Source organism: Dipodomys spectabilis, unplaced genomic scaffold (assembly GCF_019054845.1).
Source record: "Dipodomys spectabilis isolate Male_0828 unplaced genomic scaffold, ASM1905484v1 ptg000227l, whole genome shotgun sequence".
NCBI classification, from domain to species: Eukaryota; Metazoa; Chordata; class Mammalia; order Rodentia; family Heteromyidae; genus Dipodomys; species Dipodomys spectabilis.
In genome coordinates this window covers 2094966-2114627 of record NW_024870904.1, presented here as the reverse complement: position 1 = coordinate 2114627, position 19662 = coordinate 2094966, and the positions used below count along the sequence as shown (strand labels likewise).

General features: G+C 38.3%; 1 protein-coding gene across 1 annotated transcript in view; it reads right to left on the bottom strand.

The window, feature by feature from the left end:
• The window catches only part of LOC122123305 (zinc finger protein 2-like), a 35971-nt gene that overhangs the window by 8940 nt on the left and 7369 nt on the right, over positions 1-19662 (bottom strand). Inside the window, 3 exon segments of the mRNA XM_042697660.1 lie at positions 13365-14147; positions 14220-14987; positions 15060-15218. Of these exon segments, the coding sequence (XP_042553594.1) occupies positions 13365-14147; positions 14220-14987; positions 15060-15218 (1710 nt within the window).

The window sequence follows — 19662 nt, the reverse complement described above, 5'->3', positions numbered from 1 at the left end:
AGTTTATTTATTGTGAAAATACCATACAGAGGGGTTACACTTACATGAGCAAGATAATGAGTACCTTTCTTATTAAGCATTGTTGCCTTCTCCTTTGTTTTTCCCCTACCATCCCGGCCCTCCCATATCCTCCACTACACTCCCCCACCCACCTCCAAGCAAGCTCTTCATCTTTTTATGTAGCCTAGGCTGGCAAATAATCTGTCTTTAGTTTCCCAAGTCCAGGGAGAATAGTTGTGTTTCAGACTGTGTGTGGCTACATTAGCCATTCTTATGTGTAGAGTTCATTGATGAAACACTGGGCCACACTGTTGTGAAGCCATTCCATCCATCCATCTACAACACTTTTCATCTTCCATCTGTGAAGCTATTTGATCATTTAATAGCCAGCTCCTGTTCCTCTCTATCCCAGTCTCTGGAATCATCCTACATTTGGGCTCCACAAGTTTGTTGATCCTTGGAAGCTCAGTAAGGGAAATTATACCATGGCTGTTCCTTTATGATTGATGTGTTTTATTTAGCTTATTTTACTTAAAGTTCATCCCTGCCATAAAATGTAGTAAAGTTTTCTCCTTTGAACACATTTATTGTTTTACATGCTTCAATCTTTTGCTTATTGTGAGTAGATTTTGAGAAGTGATTCTCCAAGCATTTGTTGTACTCCCTGCTTTATCTACTGTTGCACACAAGCATAGAAATGCTGGACCATATTCCTATATAATTCTATGTTTAGCTCTTTTTAGGACTCTTCGTACCATCTTTGATAGATTATTTGTTTGTTTGTTTGTTAGATCGATCAAGGGGCTTGAACTCCGGGCCTGAGCCGTACTCCCTCAGCTCTTTAGCTCAAGGCTAGCGCTCTACCACTGGAGCCACAGCACCACTTCTGGTTTTCTGGTGGTTTTATTGGAGATAAGAGTTTCACAGATTTTCCTGCCCATGCTGGCTTTGAACCATGATCCTCAAATCTCAGCCTTCTGAGTAGATATGATTACAGGTGTGAACCATGGGTACCTGGCTTCATCTTTGATATTTTTATATACATGACAGAAATGCACCAAGGTTCACATCCTTTTCACATCTTTCCTAGCTTTTTTTAGACTTTGGGAGTATTTTTGTTGTTTTTATTTAAAACTATGTCCATACTAGCATGTATCAAATGTTACTTTATTGGAATTTTGATTTGAATTTTTCTCATGACTACTGATATTAAACTACTTTTATATTTTAATGTACTACATGTGTATGTCATTTTTAGAAAAATCTCTTCAATCTTTTTCCAACTGTAAAATTAGATTTTGTTGTCTGGGTTACTTGAAGGATTTTCTTTATATTTTCTAATTCATATTGGTTAGCAATCCATTTAGAGATATATGCAAATATTTCTCACATACATGCTTTTTTTCCTTTATTGGTAGTGCTTTTCAATATACAAGGTTTTCATTTGTATTTATTTATTAGTTATTTATTTATATATTGTAGGTCATGGGGTTTGAACTCTGGGCCTGAACACTGTCCCTCAGCTCTTAAATTCAAGACTAACACTCTACCACTTTGACCACAGCACCACTTCTTGTTTTCTGGTGATTTACTGGAAGTAAGAGTTTCACAGCTATACCTGCCCAGGCTGACTTTGAGACCCGATCTTCAGATCTCACCCTCTTGAGTACCTAATATTACAGGTGTGATCCACCAGAGACTCACAATGTTTGTTTGTTTCTATGTTTTTTCCAAGAGGTAGTTTTGGAGTTTTATTTATGGGGTTACTGCCAAATCTTGCTTTATTTTTTTTTCTTTTCTTTTTTTCTCAGCAGTGAGTCTTGAACTGTAGGCCTGGGTGCTGTCACTCAGCTCTTCAGCTCAAGGTGAGTACATTACAGATTGAACCAAAGGAACACTTCCAACATTTTGTTTATGTGGTGCTGAGGAATTAAACCCAGGTCCTTATGCATGATAAGCAAGCACTCTACCACTGAGCAATCTTCCCAGACCACTTACTGTCAAATCTGATGCCATGAAACTTTTCTCCCCATCTCTCTTCTCTTCTTTTCCCTTTTCCTCTTTTCCCCTCCACTCCACTACTCTCTTGTCCTCTCTTCTTCCTTCTTTTTCCTGACCTTTTGCTTCCCTTCTCGCCCTCCTCCACTCATCTTCTTTTCCCTTTATATCTGAGATGAAGACTTTCTAACTTAGAAACACAGTAATAAACATACCTCATGGTTTTCTTGAGCTACTATTGGAGCTTGAACTGCAGGTCTCACAGTCAGTCAACTTCCTCACTCACTGTTGGCACTATCACTTGAGCCATACCTCTAACCTGTTCATTAGCTGCTTAGTTTGAGTTGTCTATCCAGGCTGGCTTCCAGACCTCAGTTTCCTCCTTACTAGCTAGGCTAAAATGACAGTCTGAGCAAGAAGTACTTGCCTTGATTTTTCTTACTTCAACATTTAACATTAACACTTAATTGGATACTACAATGAAATAGTTTATTGTTTCTGGTTTATGTAGAGTTATTTTGCAACCTAAACTGAAATAGTTTATCTTTCAAATTAAGTGTTGTATTGTTTTTCTAACAACTGGACCTGTTCTACCTGTGGTAGATTTTCTTCACTAAGCAGATCGTTTATGCTGGAGGTATTGTTTTATAATTAATGTAATTTAATCTTATTATGGAGGTGATGTATAGAGAGATATGTCATGAGTGAGGTAAAAAATACCCTTCCTTTCATACAGTGTCTTCCATGCCTTCATTCTCTCCCAATCTCTCCCTCTTATCTCTACTCTTGAGTTGTATATTTTACTTTCATCACCCTATTTCCCTCACATTCTATGACTGCCACACCCACCAGAAGCTATACATGTGAATACACCATACATAATTGAAAGCAATTGTTTTTATTTCACAAATGAAGTAAGAAAGTAGCTCTCTTTAATAAATCACAATGATAGCATACATATATTTGTACATATTCATTCTAGTTCCCTTCTGTTTATTTTACTGTTAGATTATTAGAAACATATTGTTGGATTTTTTTGTATTCTTATCATAGATTTATTTGTCATACTGATTTCTAGACAATTTGTCTTCAGATCTATTGTCAGTGTGTCTGTCTTGGTAAATATAAGTGCATAGTGCTTTATAAACAGCATTTAGTAAAGATAATGCTATCCCTGTGTGTGTTTCTAGTGACCATTTGTCTAGTTATACAGTCATTAAGAGGAATATTACTTCTCCAATCATAATGATAGATTAAAGAAATTATCATTCTTTGGCCTTTTAATCATGTCTTTGTAGACTTTACTTTTCAGAATAGAACTTTTGTTATACAGATTTATAATTTGCTTGTTATTATCAATGCTCCGTATCTGTGGTAACACAATTTGTGCTGAGGTTCCTTTCCTTTCATATTATGACTACTTGTATTTTTCAATAATGATTGTTGCATATGGTATGTTTATATTGATTTAATTTTATTTCTTGATAATTAATGTATGTCTGTTTGGCTTATTGAGTTTTTTGAGTATGTTTTCTTCTGTTCAAATCAGACAGTACCTGATATATTTACTATTTTTATATTACAATATTAACATGGTTTCATTTTAGTGATTACTTTGCTATTTATTATGTTTGTCTCATCTGACATGTATTTCTTAGTTTGCTTTCATGTAACCTGCACACATCGTTCTATACCATGCAAAAAACCTCTAATATAATCTCCAGAGAATCTTCTATACACTGTAAATCACCTCTGATACCCATTACAACTTAAATCCTACTAAATAGTTGTTACAATGCATTGTTCATAGGATAATGCCAGTTTTTTCAAAGATTGCATGTTTACTATAGGTGCCATACTTTGTCAAGTCTTTGGGTTCTATGGTTTGTTGAATCTGTGCAACAAACAAATATGTAAGGCCTAATATATTCCTTTGAAAATGCTACTGTAGGGGCTGGAAAGGTGGCTCAGTGGAGAGTGCTTGCCTTGCATGCATGAGGCCCTGGGTTAGGTTGCTCAGCACCACATAAACAGAAGAATCTGAAAGTGGTGCTGTGGGTCCAGTAGTAGAGCTATAGCCTTGAGCTGAAGAGCTGAGGGACAGAGCCCAGGCCCAGAGATCAAGCCACGTGAATGATGAAAAGAAAAAACATACCACAAATAACATAGTGCATATAATAATATTTAAAGGTGCTGGACACAAGTGTCTCATGGTAGTAAACCTGAGACCTGAGGATTGAGATTTCATCCAGCACTTTCAGAAAGGTCAATGAGACTCTTATCTACAATTAATCACCTAAAAATCCAGGGGTAGAAATTGATAGATGGCTCCAGTGAAAGATCCTTAAGATAAAATGGTCAGGGACAGCACCCAGACAATAAGATCAAGAGTTAATATTCGTATATTATACTGGGTTATATGGAAATAAATGCTACTTTTCAAAAGTGGTTGGAATTGTGCAAAAATGCATATTGTTCAATAAGTAATGAAATCAATGAAATCAATCGAGTAATCAATCAAGTAATGAATTCAATACCTGGTTTATGTAACTTTGACATACATATATACATCTATGTGTATATATATATATATATATATATATACACACACACACATGTATTTATACATAGATGCATATATACACATATGTGTATATATATACATATGTATATGTACATATATATGTATGTATAGACATACGTATGTATGTATGTACAAATGTATATGTGTATATATCACCTTTACAATAATTTATTTTTGGGGGGGGCTGGGCTTAAGGCTTGAACTTTGGGCCTGGGCGCTGTCCCACAGGTCTTAAGATCAAGGCTAGCATTCTACCACTTGAGTCACAGCGCCATTTCCCACTTTTTATTTTCTTTTTGCTTATGTGGGGCAGAGGAATCGAACCCAAGGCCTTAGGCATGCAAGGCAAGCTCTCTACCACTGAGCCACCTTCCCAGCCCACACAATAATTTTTTTAAGAATGCAAAAACAACAGGAACATAGAATAAGTTCTCCTATGAATGTAGGTACCATTTGGAGCCCAGTGGTGGAGCACACAGAGTAAAGGAGGTGAATATGGTTTAAAAAACATGTGTGTGTGTGTGTGTGTGTGTGTGTGTGTGTGTGTGTGTGTGTGTGAGTGTGTGTGTGTGTGGTGTTTATCAATGAAACTTCCTGACAATAGGTTTTTTGTTTTCATTTGCTCATTTGTTGTTGTTGTTGTTTGACATTACTGGGGCTGGAACACATGGTGTGGGAACTGTTCCTGAATTTCATTATGCTGAAGCCTACCACTCTACCACTTGAGCTACAGCACAAGTGCTTCTAGGGGTGTTAGGTAGTTTTTGTTGTTTGTTAGGTAATGAGATATCAAACTTAGTGCTAGATGCATGGTAGGCAAGCACTTTATCACAAAGCCATATTGCCAGCCCCAACCACACTATTTTAAGAATGGAGGCAGGACTGGGAGTGTGGCTCAATGATAAAGTGCTTGCCTTGCATACATGAGGCACTGGGTTCCACTCCTCAGCACCACATCAGCAGAAAATTCATTGTGACTTCTCACCAATTAAATGCCAGAAAACTAGAAGTGACATTCTGGCTGGAAGTGGTAGCATGCCAGCCTTTAGTGAAAAGCCTAGGGAATATGCCAGGCCCTCCCTGAGTTTAAACCATACAGCTAACAATTAAAAGGAAAAAGAAACAATCATGAACAAACAAAAACCTAAATACTTGCTCATTGCCTTTGTTCTTCTATTTTTCTTTGTTCTTGTATCTGTATACTTCATATCATTCCATTTTCTACTTTCTTCCTTTCACTTTAGGGGATTGAACCTTGGGACTTGCACATGGAAGGTGGATACTACATACCAACCTATTCTTTCTTCTTTTAACCTAAAAAGTCGGCTTATAGGACAGGCAAGGTAGCAAAACGGTACAGTGCTTGCATTGCAAGAATGAGGAGGTGGGTTCTATTCCTCAGTTCCACATGCACAGAAAAACCTGGAAGTGGTGCTGTGGCTCAAGTGGTAGAATGCTACACTTTAGCAAAAGCAGCTCAGGGACAGCACCTGGCCTCTGAGGTCAAGCCTAAGGACCAGCAAAACAAAACGTCTGCTCATTTAGTCAATGCTTCCTCTGCAATTTGAAAGACAAACTTACAAGTAACTTTCGTTCCCTTTCAATACTGCTGTCCTCCTTTCCAGTGAGTGCAGGGGCCGCACACAGAAGAGACTCTATGCCTCTGCTGTCCCTTGTAAACTACTGTTGTACAACAGTAAGCATCAACACATACATTTCTGTTCTTATTATTTTGAACACAATGGGCTTTGTCAAGGTAGGTAAAAATAAGTGAAGGAACCCTTTCCTTTTCATTTATTGGTTGTGATTGTAATGGATCTATCTTGGTGAGGACTTAAGTCTGACACTCCTGTCATTTTAGTTCTCTCTGAACTACTTTTCAATTTGTTTTCTTCTTAGGACACACACACACACACACACACACACACACACACACACACACACACACAAATATCCTGAAGAATTTTAACTAGTTCATCAGACAATAGTTTTACTACCAATTCTTCTTGTCCACAGCCATTGTATCATCTACATTAGACAAGACAATTACATTAGGCCACTGGCTTAACTTGGCTAACAGGTCCCTGTGTCAACAGTCAGCCCTCCTGAAACCTGGGCACACCATGTCCCATGCTAGATTTGCCATGTGGTGCTGGTGGTGTACTGATGGGTAGCACAGGCCCTGATCTGGGCTCCTTACTCCTGTCCCAAGGGGCTTGCCAGGTTTGCATATTGCATGAAGACTTTGGCACTGCACTCCTCTCCTCGGCTGGCTCCTCATCAATCTTTTCTTTCCTGTACCTTCCAGTTTGAGATCTGGCTTAGACTATGAGCCCAGCCAATTTCCAACACACCTGGTGAAGTCTCCACATCAAACTTTTGGTAACAAACATTTAAGTTAGAATGCACATATAAAGATTTGGCTTGGTTTTGCTCAGACCCCATTGACAAGTGAAAAAAAGATGGTTAGCTGTTAGTACTTCTCAAAGTACTGACAACTCTATAACAGGGACTTCATACAAGGATGTTTCTGATCAAGAAACCTGAACAAAAAAATATTTAAAAGATCTTCACAATTCATTGAGGAAACAGAAAAGAGAGGTTAGGAGCAAGAAAAATGTACACCTAATACTATGCTAATTATGGGAGGAAAAATGGCCTAGAGGTGGACAACAATAAAGATATAAGTGCTCAAGGTAATAGAAGGAGGCCTTGGGTGGTCCCTGAGGTTCTAATGAAAATCCTATGATAGCCTTGTTCAGTACCCACTGTGTTCAGTATCCCAGCTTCTGTCCTTTCCAGTCATTCTGAAGTGCATCATTCCAGGTTAACCTCAAGAAGAAACAAGGATTCACCTAACATCCTGCTCTCTCATTGGGGTCACGATTGCTTGGGAACTGGAGGGTTTTGGTTAAATACTTAGATCTCTGGAGAGCAGACTCTTCAGGGTCATGACTTTGGCTCGTATGAACTGCCCCTGCTGATGATATCACAATGTTCTGTAACATAGATATGACTATGTTTGTATACTTTATCCAGTAACATTCAATGAATGGCTATTGAAAATAATCTAATTTAGAGTTGAAATCTTTGAACAAAGGCAGAATTTTCTAAAGCCTAACTTTGGATATTGCTACAGGATGAACCTTGTGGTAGGACCGTTGACATTCTGAAAAATTATATAACTTAACCCACTCTTAGTGATTAGGTCTAGGGTGGATATGTAGCCAAGTCATGGTTCACCACTTCTCTTCTCAGGACATAGGAGCTTTTAGAATGAGCTGAAACTAAATATCCTGTCATTCACTCCTGGGAGTGGCCTTGAAATAAATTGCAGTCCATAAGGGAAGAACAGCAAAAGTGCTTCTGCACATCTGGACAGAACAGACTGAAAAGAGTATTTCTCTTACATTTGTGTGCACACAGTAGAACACCATTGTCTTCTCGTTCAAATATATTGGTATTCTGGGATCTTATATGATCACTACTTGACCCCTTTTCTTATGATCCTGTTTCAAGTATACTGAAATATTTGGCCACAGTTTAGATGTTGAGATCTCTCTTAGAATGTCTAATTCCACACCTTACAGATGTGGACCACATTGTCCTACATAGTAATTTGAATCTCTGCAAGGAACTATGAACTAGTCAGAAACATAAAGGTATGTGCATGTGCATTCACATGACAAAAGGTATCAAATTATTTGTGACAATTTATCATTACCCACGCTTATAATACATTTCAATATCAACTTCAATTGAGGGACAATGACTATATCCTATAGAGTATTTTAGGTTTCTATAGGATTGGAAACTTTCCTGCATGAAGGCCAAAGAACCCATTTTTACAAAATATCTTCCCTGGCCTTGGAGTTTTTCTACTCAGGGTCTGGGTACTGTCCCTCAGATTTTATAATAAAAGAACAAATGTGATTACAACCTATCAACATGATTCACAGCACTACTTGTGGGAAATTTCATGATAATTGGCAATAACAGTCTCACAGCCTTTACTACCTAGTTGGCCTTTCAATTGTGATTTTAAACCTCATACTCTTGAGCAACTAAGAATTCTGATGTGAAGCACCAGTGCCCCGTTAGATCAGGAGATCTTAACTACTTGATCCAAGCAGGACTCATGGTTTCCACAGAATAGGATATAAAATTCATAACATCATATAGACATATGCAAAGGTCCTTTTGCAATCTCAGTAAAGGACTGTTTACCTATCATTCTGTAAACCACATCCAAATTCTTCCACTAAATATTTGGAAGAATGCATTGTTTTCACAGATCATATTAGTGGTCCTCAGGTTGAATTCAGAGGCAAAAATTTGTGAGGCTTCCTTTACCTTCTATACCAGATGCCCTTTTGTATCACTCATTTTGCACCTTAGGGCCTTGTTTCTTTGTCTGGGCCTTTCAACACACTAATTGTAATAATTACATATCACAAGTAGCAAACAAGATAGGCACATATGACCAGATCCATCCTTTTCTTGGCTAAGATACCATTTTCATGAAGCTTTTGCATGGGATGGCCTACAAATACTACCTTTGTAATTTCAGCTTCCTGAGTAGCTAAGATTCCACACGAGGGACTGTAATTGCTCATTTTTAATTGCTGATTTTAAACTAAAAGAAGGAAAGGGTATTTTACCAATTCAGTGAGCAGCAAGTCCCTTAAATGTTGACCTCAAGCAAAAATATTGGCCAAATAATAATAACAAAAGTGATAAAATCAAAAATAAAATGTTATCATCAGGGCTACTTTGAATGAATGTGGTATGTTGGTTCATGAGTTTTAATTACAGCTATATGACAGGCCTAGGTAGAAGGGACTCCAGTCCATGAACCATCCTTTATCGGAGAGCATCCAGTTTGTAAAAATGGGAGAATGAACTATATCCAAATAGCTGGTGTTTGTGTATGTGTGTGTGTATGGTACAAGTAGAAAGGCCAAGGGCCTCCTAATCCCCCTATTTTTTTCTTCTTTACTAGGCCTCAGTAGATAAGCAGATGGGTGAACAGTGTGAGGGGAGGGGGTAAGCTAGCAACCTAGCTAAATCTGGCAATGTGAAGTCTACTGTCCTTATCTTGTAAATGGAATCCTGCCAGGATTTAAGGATTCTCTTTGAACAATTAAAATTGTTGAAGGCACAGGAAGCCTGAGGTGAAGCACTAAATGAAACCTCTTATTCGCAGAGAGAGATTTCTTCAGAACAGCCCACAGGGCTCATGCTTTGATTCCTAGCTTTTTAGATTCCTAGGAGCTCTCGTTGGCTTCAACTCAGTTCCTGAGTTGAAGACTTCATATTGGCACAAAAACATTTCTTCATGAAAGTGTGAAAATAGAGCCCTTCATGTAACAAATCAGCTGTGGACATATGTAGAATGACTGGATTCTATAGGATCTGGAGTCTTGGTCTTGGTTTACTAATTAAGCACTTTCTGATGTAACAGACATTATTTTTTCTGAATGCCTCCGGGATATCTTTAATTACATAACTATACAGTGGTATCTATCTTGGCTCTAGAAATTCTAAATTTAGGTCAACCTTTGTGTTTCTGTAAAAGAAGACAGTACATTTGTTGGAAGCCACATTATGGAAGATGGAATACTGCAGTGTTTATTACACAGCTAGCAGTCTGCAAGCAGCCTGTTGTAACAATGAATTGCAGTCCACAAATAGACAGCTTGCTAACAGGACAGAAAGGAAAAAAAAAAAGAATTAAAACAACACCAAGAAACCAATCAGCAGGAAAAGAGTGCTGAATTGGCACACTATGATGACCAGAGACAAGCCAGGAGACAGGACACAGGACATGATCACAGAGACATGTACCATAGCATCTAGTGCCACTGCTGGTCCAGCCTAAATAGGGCCTAAGCAGGAGGGAGGTCTACAGGAAATCCCAGTCCCAGTCACTGGACTAAGAGATTGAGTAACATATCAACCAAATTCTCACCCCTGCTTCCAGGGAACCAGCCACACCTATCAGTTGTGTGACAAGTGATGAAGGAGGTAATCCTTGCCCCTGCATGAAGACAAGATGCCAGACCCCACCATCCACCATGTGGCCAATAGGGCACCAGCCACACCTGACCTCCTTACTTAATTTTCTTGAAATATTAAGTCAATTTATAAAATGTTACAGGCTCCTTATAGTTTTGTAAACAGTTCAAGAATTAACTTTTGTAAAAGCCATTTTTCTTGAGCCCCACCTCTGAAACAATAATTCTCACATTCACCAAAAATTAAACATTCTTCTTTTGAATAGTTTATTTCTTCCTTCTTCCTCATTCCTTCCCTTCCTCTTTCCCTCTCTCACATCACTCCTTCCTGCCTGCCCTCCTTCCTTCTTTCCTTCCTTCCTCTCAGGGCCTAGAAGTGATGCTGTAACTCAAGTGGCAGATGGTTTTATTTTTTTGTTAACTTCAATTGTTGTGAGAGGTTGATCAATATCTTTGTGTGCTCAATTATTTCCCCTAATATCCTATCCACTTTGGCCCTCTATGAGATAACACAGGTGCGACACATCATCCAAACTGGTGTTTTGTAATAGCTTGCTCAGCAGAACAACTAAATAGGCTAAGAGTGAATCAATCACAAGTTGCTCATCACCAATGATTAATTAAAGAAAAGAGCAAGCACTGAAGAGACTTTGGGGTTCTCCCCCAAGGTACAATGCAGATTCTAGTCTTTATTACTCTATCATATTTTTAAATATATATTTTATTGTAAACATACTGTACAGATTGGTTATACCTCTATGAGTTAGGTCATGAATACATTTCCTTTTGAGCATTGTTACCCCTCTGAGAAAGACATTACTACTATTTATGTACTGCAATAAGGACTAATATCTTCCTTTAGATCTTCCATTCAAAAACTGAACTGAGCCGGGCGCTGGTGGCTCACGCCTGTAATCCTAGCTACTCAGGAGGCTGAGATCTGAGGATCGCGGTTCAAAGCCAGCCCGGGCAGGAGAGACCATGAGACTCCTATCTCCAATGAACCACCAGAAAATCAGAAGTGGCACTGTAGCTCAAGTGGTAGAGCGCTCGCCTTGAGCTGAAGAGCTGAGGGACAGCGCCCAGGCCCAGAGTTCAAGCCCCACTACCGACAAAAAAAAAATTGTACTATAACGCATGGATCACACATACAGAGGGAGATTTAAGGGAGCAGTAGAAATATGGTTGTTCTCATGTTCATAACAGTATTTACTCATCTATTGTTCCCATAAGCATGTTGGAGATAATCTGAATCCAGTCCCAAAGGGCTAGAACTCATATTTCTAACAAGAGTTTATCAAATTAACTTGACACACCATTCTTTAGTATAAAAGACACAAGTGAATTATTTCAATTTCTTAATTATTTGTCGAGACTGGTTGTTTCTACATGCTTTGGATTATATGGAAGGACACCATCCCCACTCAACATAATGACAAATGTTGGCTCAAAGAGAGCTGAAGAGTGAAGAATGGTTTCCCATCACCCCTAACTTACCTCTGTCATGAAGAATTTCTCTGTATAATTTACAGAGGTTTTCTGACAAAGATTTTCCTACATTGGGTTTCTTTCCTGGGTGAATATTTTAATAATTGCTGAAGGTTGGCTTCTGGTTGAAAGACTTCCTCTCATGTTTATATTTACAGAAATTCTGTCATGTGTCCAGGTCTCTGATACCTGTACAGATAAGACTTCTGGCAAAATGTTTTCTATACTCATAATTTCTCTCCTGTGTATGATCTCACATATGATGAGGACTCAGTTCTGATTGATAGTCATTTCACATATGTTGTATGCACTACTTTCTTTTCTCCTATGTGAGTCAGTTCTCTCATAAACACTGAGATATTCCTTTCAGGTCAAAGACCTTCCACATTTGTAATATTTTTGAGATTTCTCTGCTGTGTGTTATATGAACTTGGATCTATGAATACTTAGTAAAGGACTATCCACATTTGATATATTTGTATTTTCTCATCTGTGTCTGTTCTCTGATGGAAACTGAGTTAGGACTTTTTCTTGAAAACCTTTCCATATTTTCCTACATATGATTTCTCTCCTCTTTGTGTGTGAGAGTATGTGTCTGTGTTTCTGCGTGTTTTGGGTGTTCTGTGATATACTCTGAGCTGTGTCTTGTAGTTGGAGGACTCCACATCAGCTGTATCATAAGGTCTCTATGTTGTATTGGTTCTGTATTGCAATTTCAATTTTCTTACAGATCAAAGACTTTCCCCATTTGGTACAATCCTAAGTTATTTCATTTGTGTGAATCAACTTATGTGTGTTAAGCTGTGAACTCCCGGTCTTTCTACACTGGTTGCATTAATAAGGTTTCTCTCCTTGTGTTCTGTGATGGATGTTAAGGTTTGCCTTCCAGATGAAAGAATTTCCATGCCTACTACATACATAACATTTCTCTCTGGTGGGTTTTATTCTGATGGACAGAAAGGTGTATGTTCTGGGTGAAAGAATTTCCACATAGGTTACATTCATAAAATTTCTCTCCTGTGTGTGCTCTCTGGTGGACAGTAAGGTGTAGCTTCTAGCTGAAAATCTTTCCACACATATGACATTCATAAGGTTTCTTTCATGTGTGTTTTCTGATGGACAGTGAAGTTTTACTTCCAGGTGAAAGCCTTTCCACACATGTTAACATTAATAAGGTTTCTCTCTTGTGTGTGTTGTCTGGTGGCAAGTAAGGTATGACTTCTTGGTGAAAGACTTTCCATACGTGGTACATTCATAAGGTTTCTCTCCTCTGTATGTGTTCTCTGGTGGCAAGTAAGCTTTGATTTCTGGATGAAACACTTTCCACACAGGTTACATTCATAAGGTCCCTCTCCTGTGTGTGTTCTGTGATGGGCAGTAAGGTTACCCTTTTGGGTGAAAGACTTTCCACACACATTACATTCATGAAGTTTCTCTCCTGTGTGTATTCTCTGGTGGCTAGTAAGATATGCCTTGCAAGAGAAGGATATTCCACAAATGTTACATTCAAAAGCTTTCTCTTTTGTGTGTGTTCTCAGGTGAACAGTAAGCTTTGATTTCTTGGTGAAAGACTTTCCACACACGTTACATTCATAAGGTTTCTTTCCTTTGTGTGTTATCTGATGGACAGTGAAGGTTGACTTCCAGGTAAAGGACTTTCCACACAAGTTACATTCATAAATTTTCTCTCCTGTGTGTGTTCTCTGGTGGGTAGTAAGATATTCCTTGTGGGTGAAAAACTTTCCACAAATTTTACATTCAAAAGGTTTCTCTTTTGTGTGTGTTCTCCGGGGGACAGTAAGCTTTGATTTCTGGGTGAAATACTTTCCACACAGGTTACATTCATAAGGTCTCTCTCCTGTGTGAGTTCTGTGGTGGACAGTAAGCTTTGATTTCTTGGTGAAAGACTTTCCACACATGTTACATTAATAAGGTTTCTCTCTAGTATGTGTTCTCTGGTGGAGAGTAAGGTATGCCATCCTGGCGAAAGACTTTCCACACATGTTACATTCATATGGTTTATCTCCTTTGTGTGTTCTCTGGTGGCTAGTAAGATATGCCTTGCAGGAGAAAGACATTTCACAAATGTTACATTCAAAAGGTTTCTCTTTTGTGTGTGTTCTCAGGTGAACAGTAAGCTTTGATTTCTGGATGAAATACTTTCCACACACATTACATTCAAAAGGTTTCTTTCCTGTGTGTGTTATCTGATGGACAGTGAGAGTTGACTTCCAGGAGAAGGACTTTCCACATAAGTTACATTCATAAATTTTCTTTCCAGTGTGTGTTCTCTGGTGTCTAGTAAGATATGCCTTGCAGGTGAAAGATTTTCCACAAATGTTGCATTGAAAAGGTTTCTCTTTTGTGTGTGTTCTATGGTGAACAGTGAGCTTTGATTTCTTGGTGAAAGACTTTCCACACACATTACATTCATAAGGTTTCTTTCCTGTGTGTGTTATCTGATGGACAGTGAGGGTTGACTTCCAGGTAAAGGACTTTCCACACAAGTTACATTCATAAATTTTCTCTCCTGTGTGTGTTCTCTGGTGGGTAGAAAGATATTCCTTGTGGGTGAAAAACTTTCCGCAAATATTACATTCAAAAGGTTTCTATTTTGTGTGTGTTCTCTGGTGGACAGTAAGATTTGATTTCTGGGTGAAACACTTTCCACACAGGTTACATTCATAAGGTCTCTCTCCTGTGTGTGTTCTGTGGTGGACAGTAAGCTTTGATTTCTTGGTGAAAGACTTTCCACACATGTTACATTCATAAGGTTTCTCTCTAGTATGTGTTCTCTGGTGGACAGTGAGGTATGCCATCCTGGCGAAAGACTTTCCACACATGTTACATTCATATGGTTTATCTCCTTTGTGTGTTCTCTGGTGGCTAGTAAGATATGCCTTGCAGGAGAAAGACATTCCACAAATGTTACATTCAAAAGGTTTCTCTTTTGTGTGTGTTCTCAGGTGAACAGTAAGCTTTGATTTCTGGATGAAATACTTTCCACACACGTTACATTCAAAAAGTTTCTTTCCTGTGTGTGTTATCTGATGGACAGTGAGAGTTGACTTCCAGGAGAAGGACTTTCCACATAAGTTACGTTCATAAATTTTCTTTCCAGTGTGTGTTCTCTGGTGTCTAGTAAGATATGCCTTGCAGGTGAAAGATTTTCCACAAATGTTGCATTGAAAAGGTTTCTCTTTTGTGTGTGTTCTCTGGTGGACAGTAAGCTTTGATTTCTTGGTGAAAGACTTTCGACACACGTTACATTCATGAGGTTTCTCTCTTGTGTGTGTTCTCTGAGGGACAACAGTGTGTGTCTTCTCAGTGAAAGACTTTTCACATTGTTTATATTCTTCAACTACAGAAGACACATGAGGACTATAGGCATTACACATCTTACCAGGTTCACTGAAAACACCCATTTTCTGACACCCAGTGACCTTTTCTATCCTCATCCCTAAGGAGTTCCCATTATTTTTAATCAGTTCTGACTTCTGTATGGAGCTCAAATGAAAACTTTTTATAAGTGTCACTTTTTCCTCCCCTGGGTTACTCTTCATGACTGCTACTTCAGAAAGATATTTATTGTGACTTTCCTGACAGGTGCTAATCACATCTTCCATTACTGGGACATCTAAAATGAATAATAGAAAAATAGACAAAAACATAAATGAGACCCACAAATTCCTTATGCTAATGATATTTCCTGCCATTTTGTTACTAGATTTTCAAATATCAAAGCATTGCTTTATGCAGAATATATACTTTTCTCTTCAATGTAGTAATTAAGAAAGCAGTACTGACATTTTACAATGGAAAATAATGTTTTTCTGTATTTCAGATTATTATATGTTTTCCCAGGAAATATTTCCTGAAATTACTCATCTCCATACTCTTCATGCTTCCATTCTGAATCGCCCTCTATACCCAGCACCACTGATAAGAAATTGTCCCCATCAGAGGATAGCAGCCCTAGCATACTCCTATTTTCCTCTTACCTGCATAATACTAGTTTAAAAGAAAATGAGATCTCCTTTCTACATTTCTTATTCTCTTTTTCTCTTTATGAATGACTTCTCTACAGAAAAAGGGAATTGCTAACACTGCCTACACTGGCACACCAAATTCAGTGTGTCTCCACATGAATTCTGGATTGACAATTCCTTGAGACAAAGGATCACCTAGTTCTCTGCCACACATGACTCAGGGGCACTAGGAATACTATTGCTCCGTACTGCTCAATATAAACAGACCCACTGGGCTCTGGATCCATCATCACCATTCAAGATGCTTTAACCAACCTGTAAAATTCTTGTCTGAGGTTTCTCTTATCCATGGTTCTGCACCTTGCTCCAGCTTCACAATCAATTCAGGTTTAGGAACACAGTGCCCTGTGAATAAGAAATAGTGGAGAACAATTGCTCTTGCTGGGTCATCATTAATGGAAGGTTGCAGACATCCTGTTCACAAGGTTGCTCCTAAATCTGGTTTCTCAATTGTTCTTGTGGGGGGCCGTCGAGTTGTGGGGCGTGAACTCTGGGCCTGGGAGCTGTCTCTCAGCTCTTAAGCACAAGTCTAGCACTCTATCACTTGAGCCACAACACCAATTCTAGCTTTATTTCCCTGCTTATGTGGTGCTGAGATATCGAACACAGGGCCTCAAGCATGCAAGGGAATTGGTCTACCCCTGAGCCATCTTCCCAGCCCATGGTTTCTCTATTCTTAATAACTCCATGGTGGAATTTCCCCCAGCTTTGAGTTTATTGTGTCCATTGTGTGGCTTGAACTCAGCTCTTTTGCTCAAAGCTAGCATTCTCCTAGTTTGAGTCTTGCCTATGATTCTAGTTTTTGAATGGTTAATTGGAGATAAGAGTTTCATGGTCACTTTTCCACAGTTGCTGGCTTCAAACCAAAATCTTCAGATTTCAGCCTCCAGAGTATCTAGAATTCCAATCTTGATGCACTAAACTCTGTGTCAAGTTTGGCTTACAAATACACACTTTCACCTACTGATTTCCAGATCATACTGTCAGTAGTAATGTATATTTTATCTAGACTGTAGATCCACCTATAATAATTATCCCAAGTCTGAGAAGTCAGTCTCCTATTATTGGATCATAGTTTAGAACTTTTGTCCAAAATTGATTAGAAATCTTAAAGACTGAAAATAAAATTAGCTCTTGAGTTACATATAATGAAGTTGAAGTTTCCCTTACAAAGAAATGACACTTCCCATGGACTGGAATCTTTTTTAGTTTTTTTGTTTGTTTGTTTGTTTTTAGAAAATGTTATGGTTCAAAGGCTTACAACTTTAATCCTTCATTGACGAGATGAGATCTGAAGTGGCAGGCTTGAAACCAACCTGGGCATGGAAACCCAGAATATACCCCAAAACAAAAGCCAAAATGGAGTTGTGGTTCATGCAGTAGTGCAAAGGCAAACAACACCAAACTCCCAGACCTGAATTTGGCTGGCTTTTATACTAGCAGTTTTTTAGCTGGGAATGGACTGGAATCTTATACCTAGATAACATAAACAGTCAAATGTCTACTAAAATAAAAGCACTTGATCTTCCAAGAAAAAGTGACCTTTGCTCACCCAAGGACATTAGGTTGCTATAGGTCTCCAGCATTACATCTCTGTGAAGGGTCCGCTGACCAGGATCCAGATCCTGCCACTCCTTTCATGTGAAGTACACAGCCACATCATCAAATGACATCAGCTTCTGTAATGGCACATTTCCATCAAGAAATTAGACCTGGGTCATGAGAATTCCAATCAGGAATTTCATTATGCTGCAGGTATGCTTTTGTCTTACATTAAATGTTTGCAGCTTGCTGTGTTATCTATTCACTGGGAAAATTAAATAGCAAATTAGAAATATTGGACAATATATAAACCTGGTCATTAAAACACACAGATTGGCAGGGCACTGGTGGCTTATCCTCCTAGCTATTGAGGAGGCTGAGGTCTGAGGATCTAGGTTCAAGGCCAGCCCAGGCAGGAAAGTCCATGAGACACTTATCTCCAATAAACCACCAGAAAACTGAAAGTAGCACTGTGACTCAAGTGGTAGAGCACTCACTTTGACCTGAAGAGCTGAGGGACAAGAACCAGGCCCAGAATTCAAGCCCCAAGACCAATAAAAATTACAGTTTCCCTAATGCATGCAAACACATTTCTGCTGCTAGCAATAGAGACAAGATAAAAACTCTAAGGAGACAATAATCTGGCATGACAACAATAGGTCTAAGGAGGTGTCTGAAAAATTATATTATCATTTTTTGATAAAAATTTAGTACATATAATGGTAACAATGAATTAAACAAATATTTTTTCTGCATTTACATATACTGCTTCACCCTAAATCCTATTTTGACTTTCTATTAACAGGTACTCTCATAAGCAAGTAGAACACATTCAGGATATGACATGGAATACAGAACATAGAATATTACTAGACCTATGAGAAGCAGTGTCCACATGAATATTAAAAAATACTAACAGTACTCCAGAAAGTAGCTAATGATTTATTTTGCCCATATAAGATTTAATTGAGTTCACACATAAAAATACCCTAGGTTAACCATGTTTGGTTTAAATACTAAATATTGAAAAGTGGTCACAGATATCCTGATATTTCCATCCTAAGTAAAAAAGAACTGCTACCATGAAGTTTTGTAAACTTTGCCTACATTCTACAATACAAAATATATGTGGGAGGGGAATAAAATATTCTTTACAATATTTTCATTTTAATAGACTTCATGGAAGGTGGAGGAAAATGTATACAAGCTCAAGGAATACTCAATATGACAAAAATGATGAATATGAACAAATGCTCCAATGTGTCACAAATTTCTGAGTCATTTCTCCAGTAGATCCCTAAGGATATATTTCCACTTGTGTTAGTTAATTGCAAAATTCCTCAGAGATCCAAATCATTTCCTGAGAAATCCGTGAGATTTTGCAACAAGTGATATTTCTAATAAAGAACACCTTGTCACTGTATTTTTTTTTTTTTTATCAAAAGCAGTTCCTATCATATACTGGCAGTGAATTTAAATATTCAAAAGTAGTGGGAAGGAAAGACAAAACAAATACCACATCAAATGCAGTTAGACCAAAGACAACAGAATCAGGATTGTCTTGTAGTTTATAAGTTGGGAGAAGGAAATACTTTTCTGTGGGGAACTCTGAAGTTGAGCTGAAGGGGGAAAAGGTTTGAGAGGTTGGAATTCCAGCCTGACCCCAATGAGAACACTGAGAGCTGGCCACAGAAGGGTTAAAAGAGAATTCTGGAGAGGGTTAAGAGACTGGAGGGCAGGCCTTTTCCTTACTGTTGGAAAGATAGAAAGATAGCATCTGAAACTGAGCTGCTGTTCACCTTCAAGGCTAGGTAAGGTGAACTTCATGTCTGCATTTTATCTGGGAGCCAGTCTTCTGTCTCAGGAGATTAGGAAACATGTTTTCCTCACAACCTGTTGTGGCTCTGATTGTACTACTAATATAGATACTTCATTTTTGCATGTTATTAATGCTAATCTTCCCTGTGTGCACTCAAGGAACTAT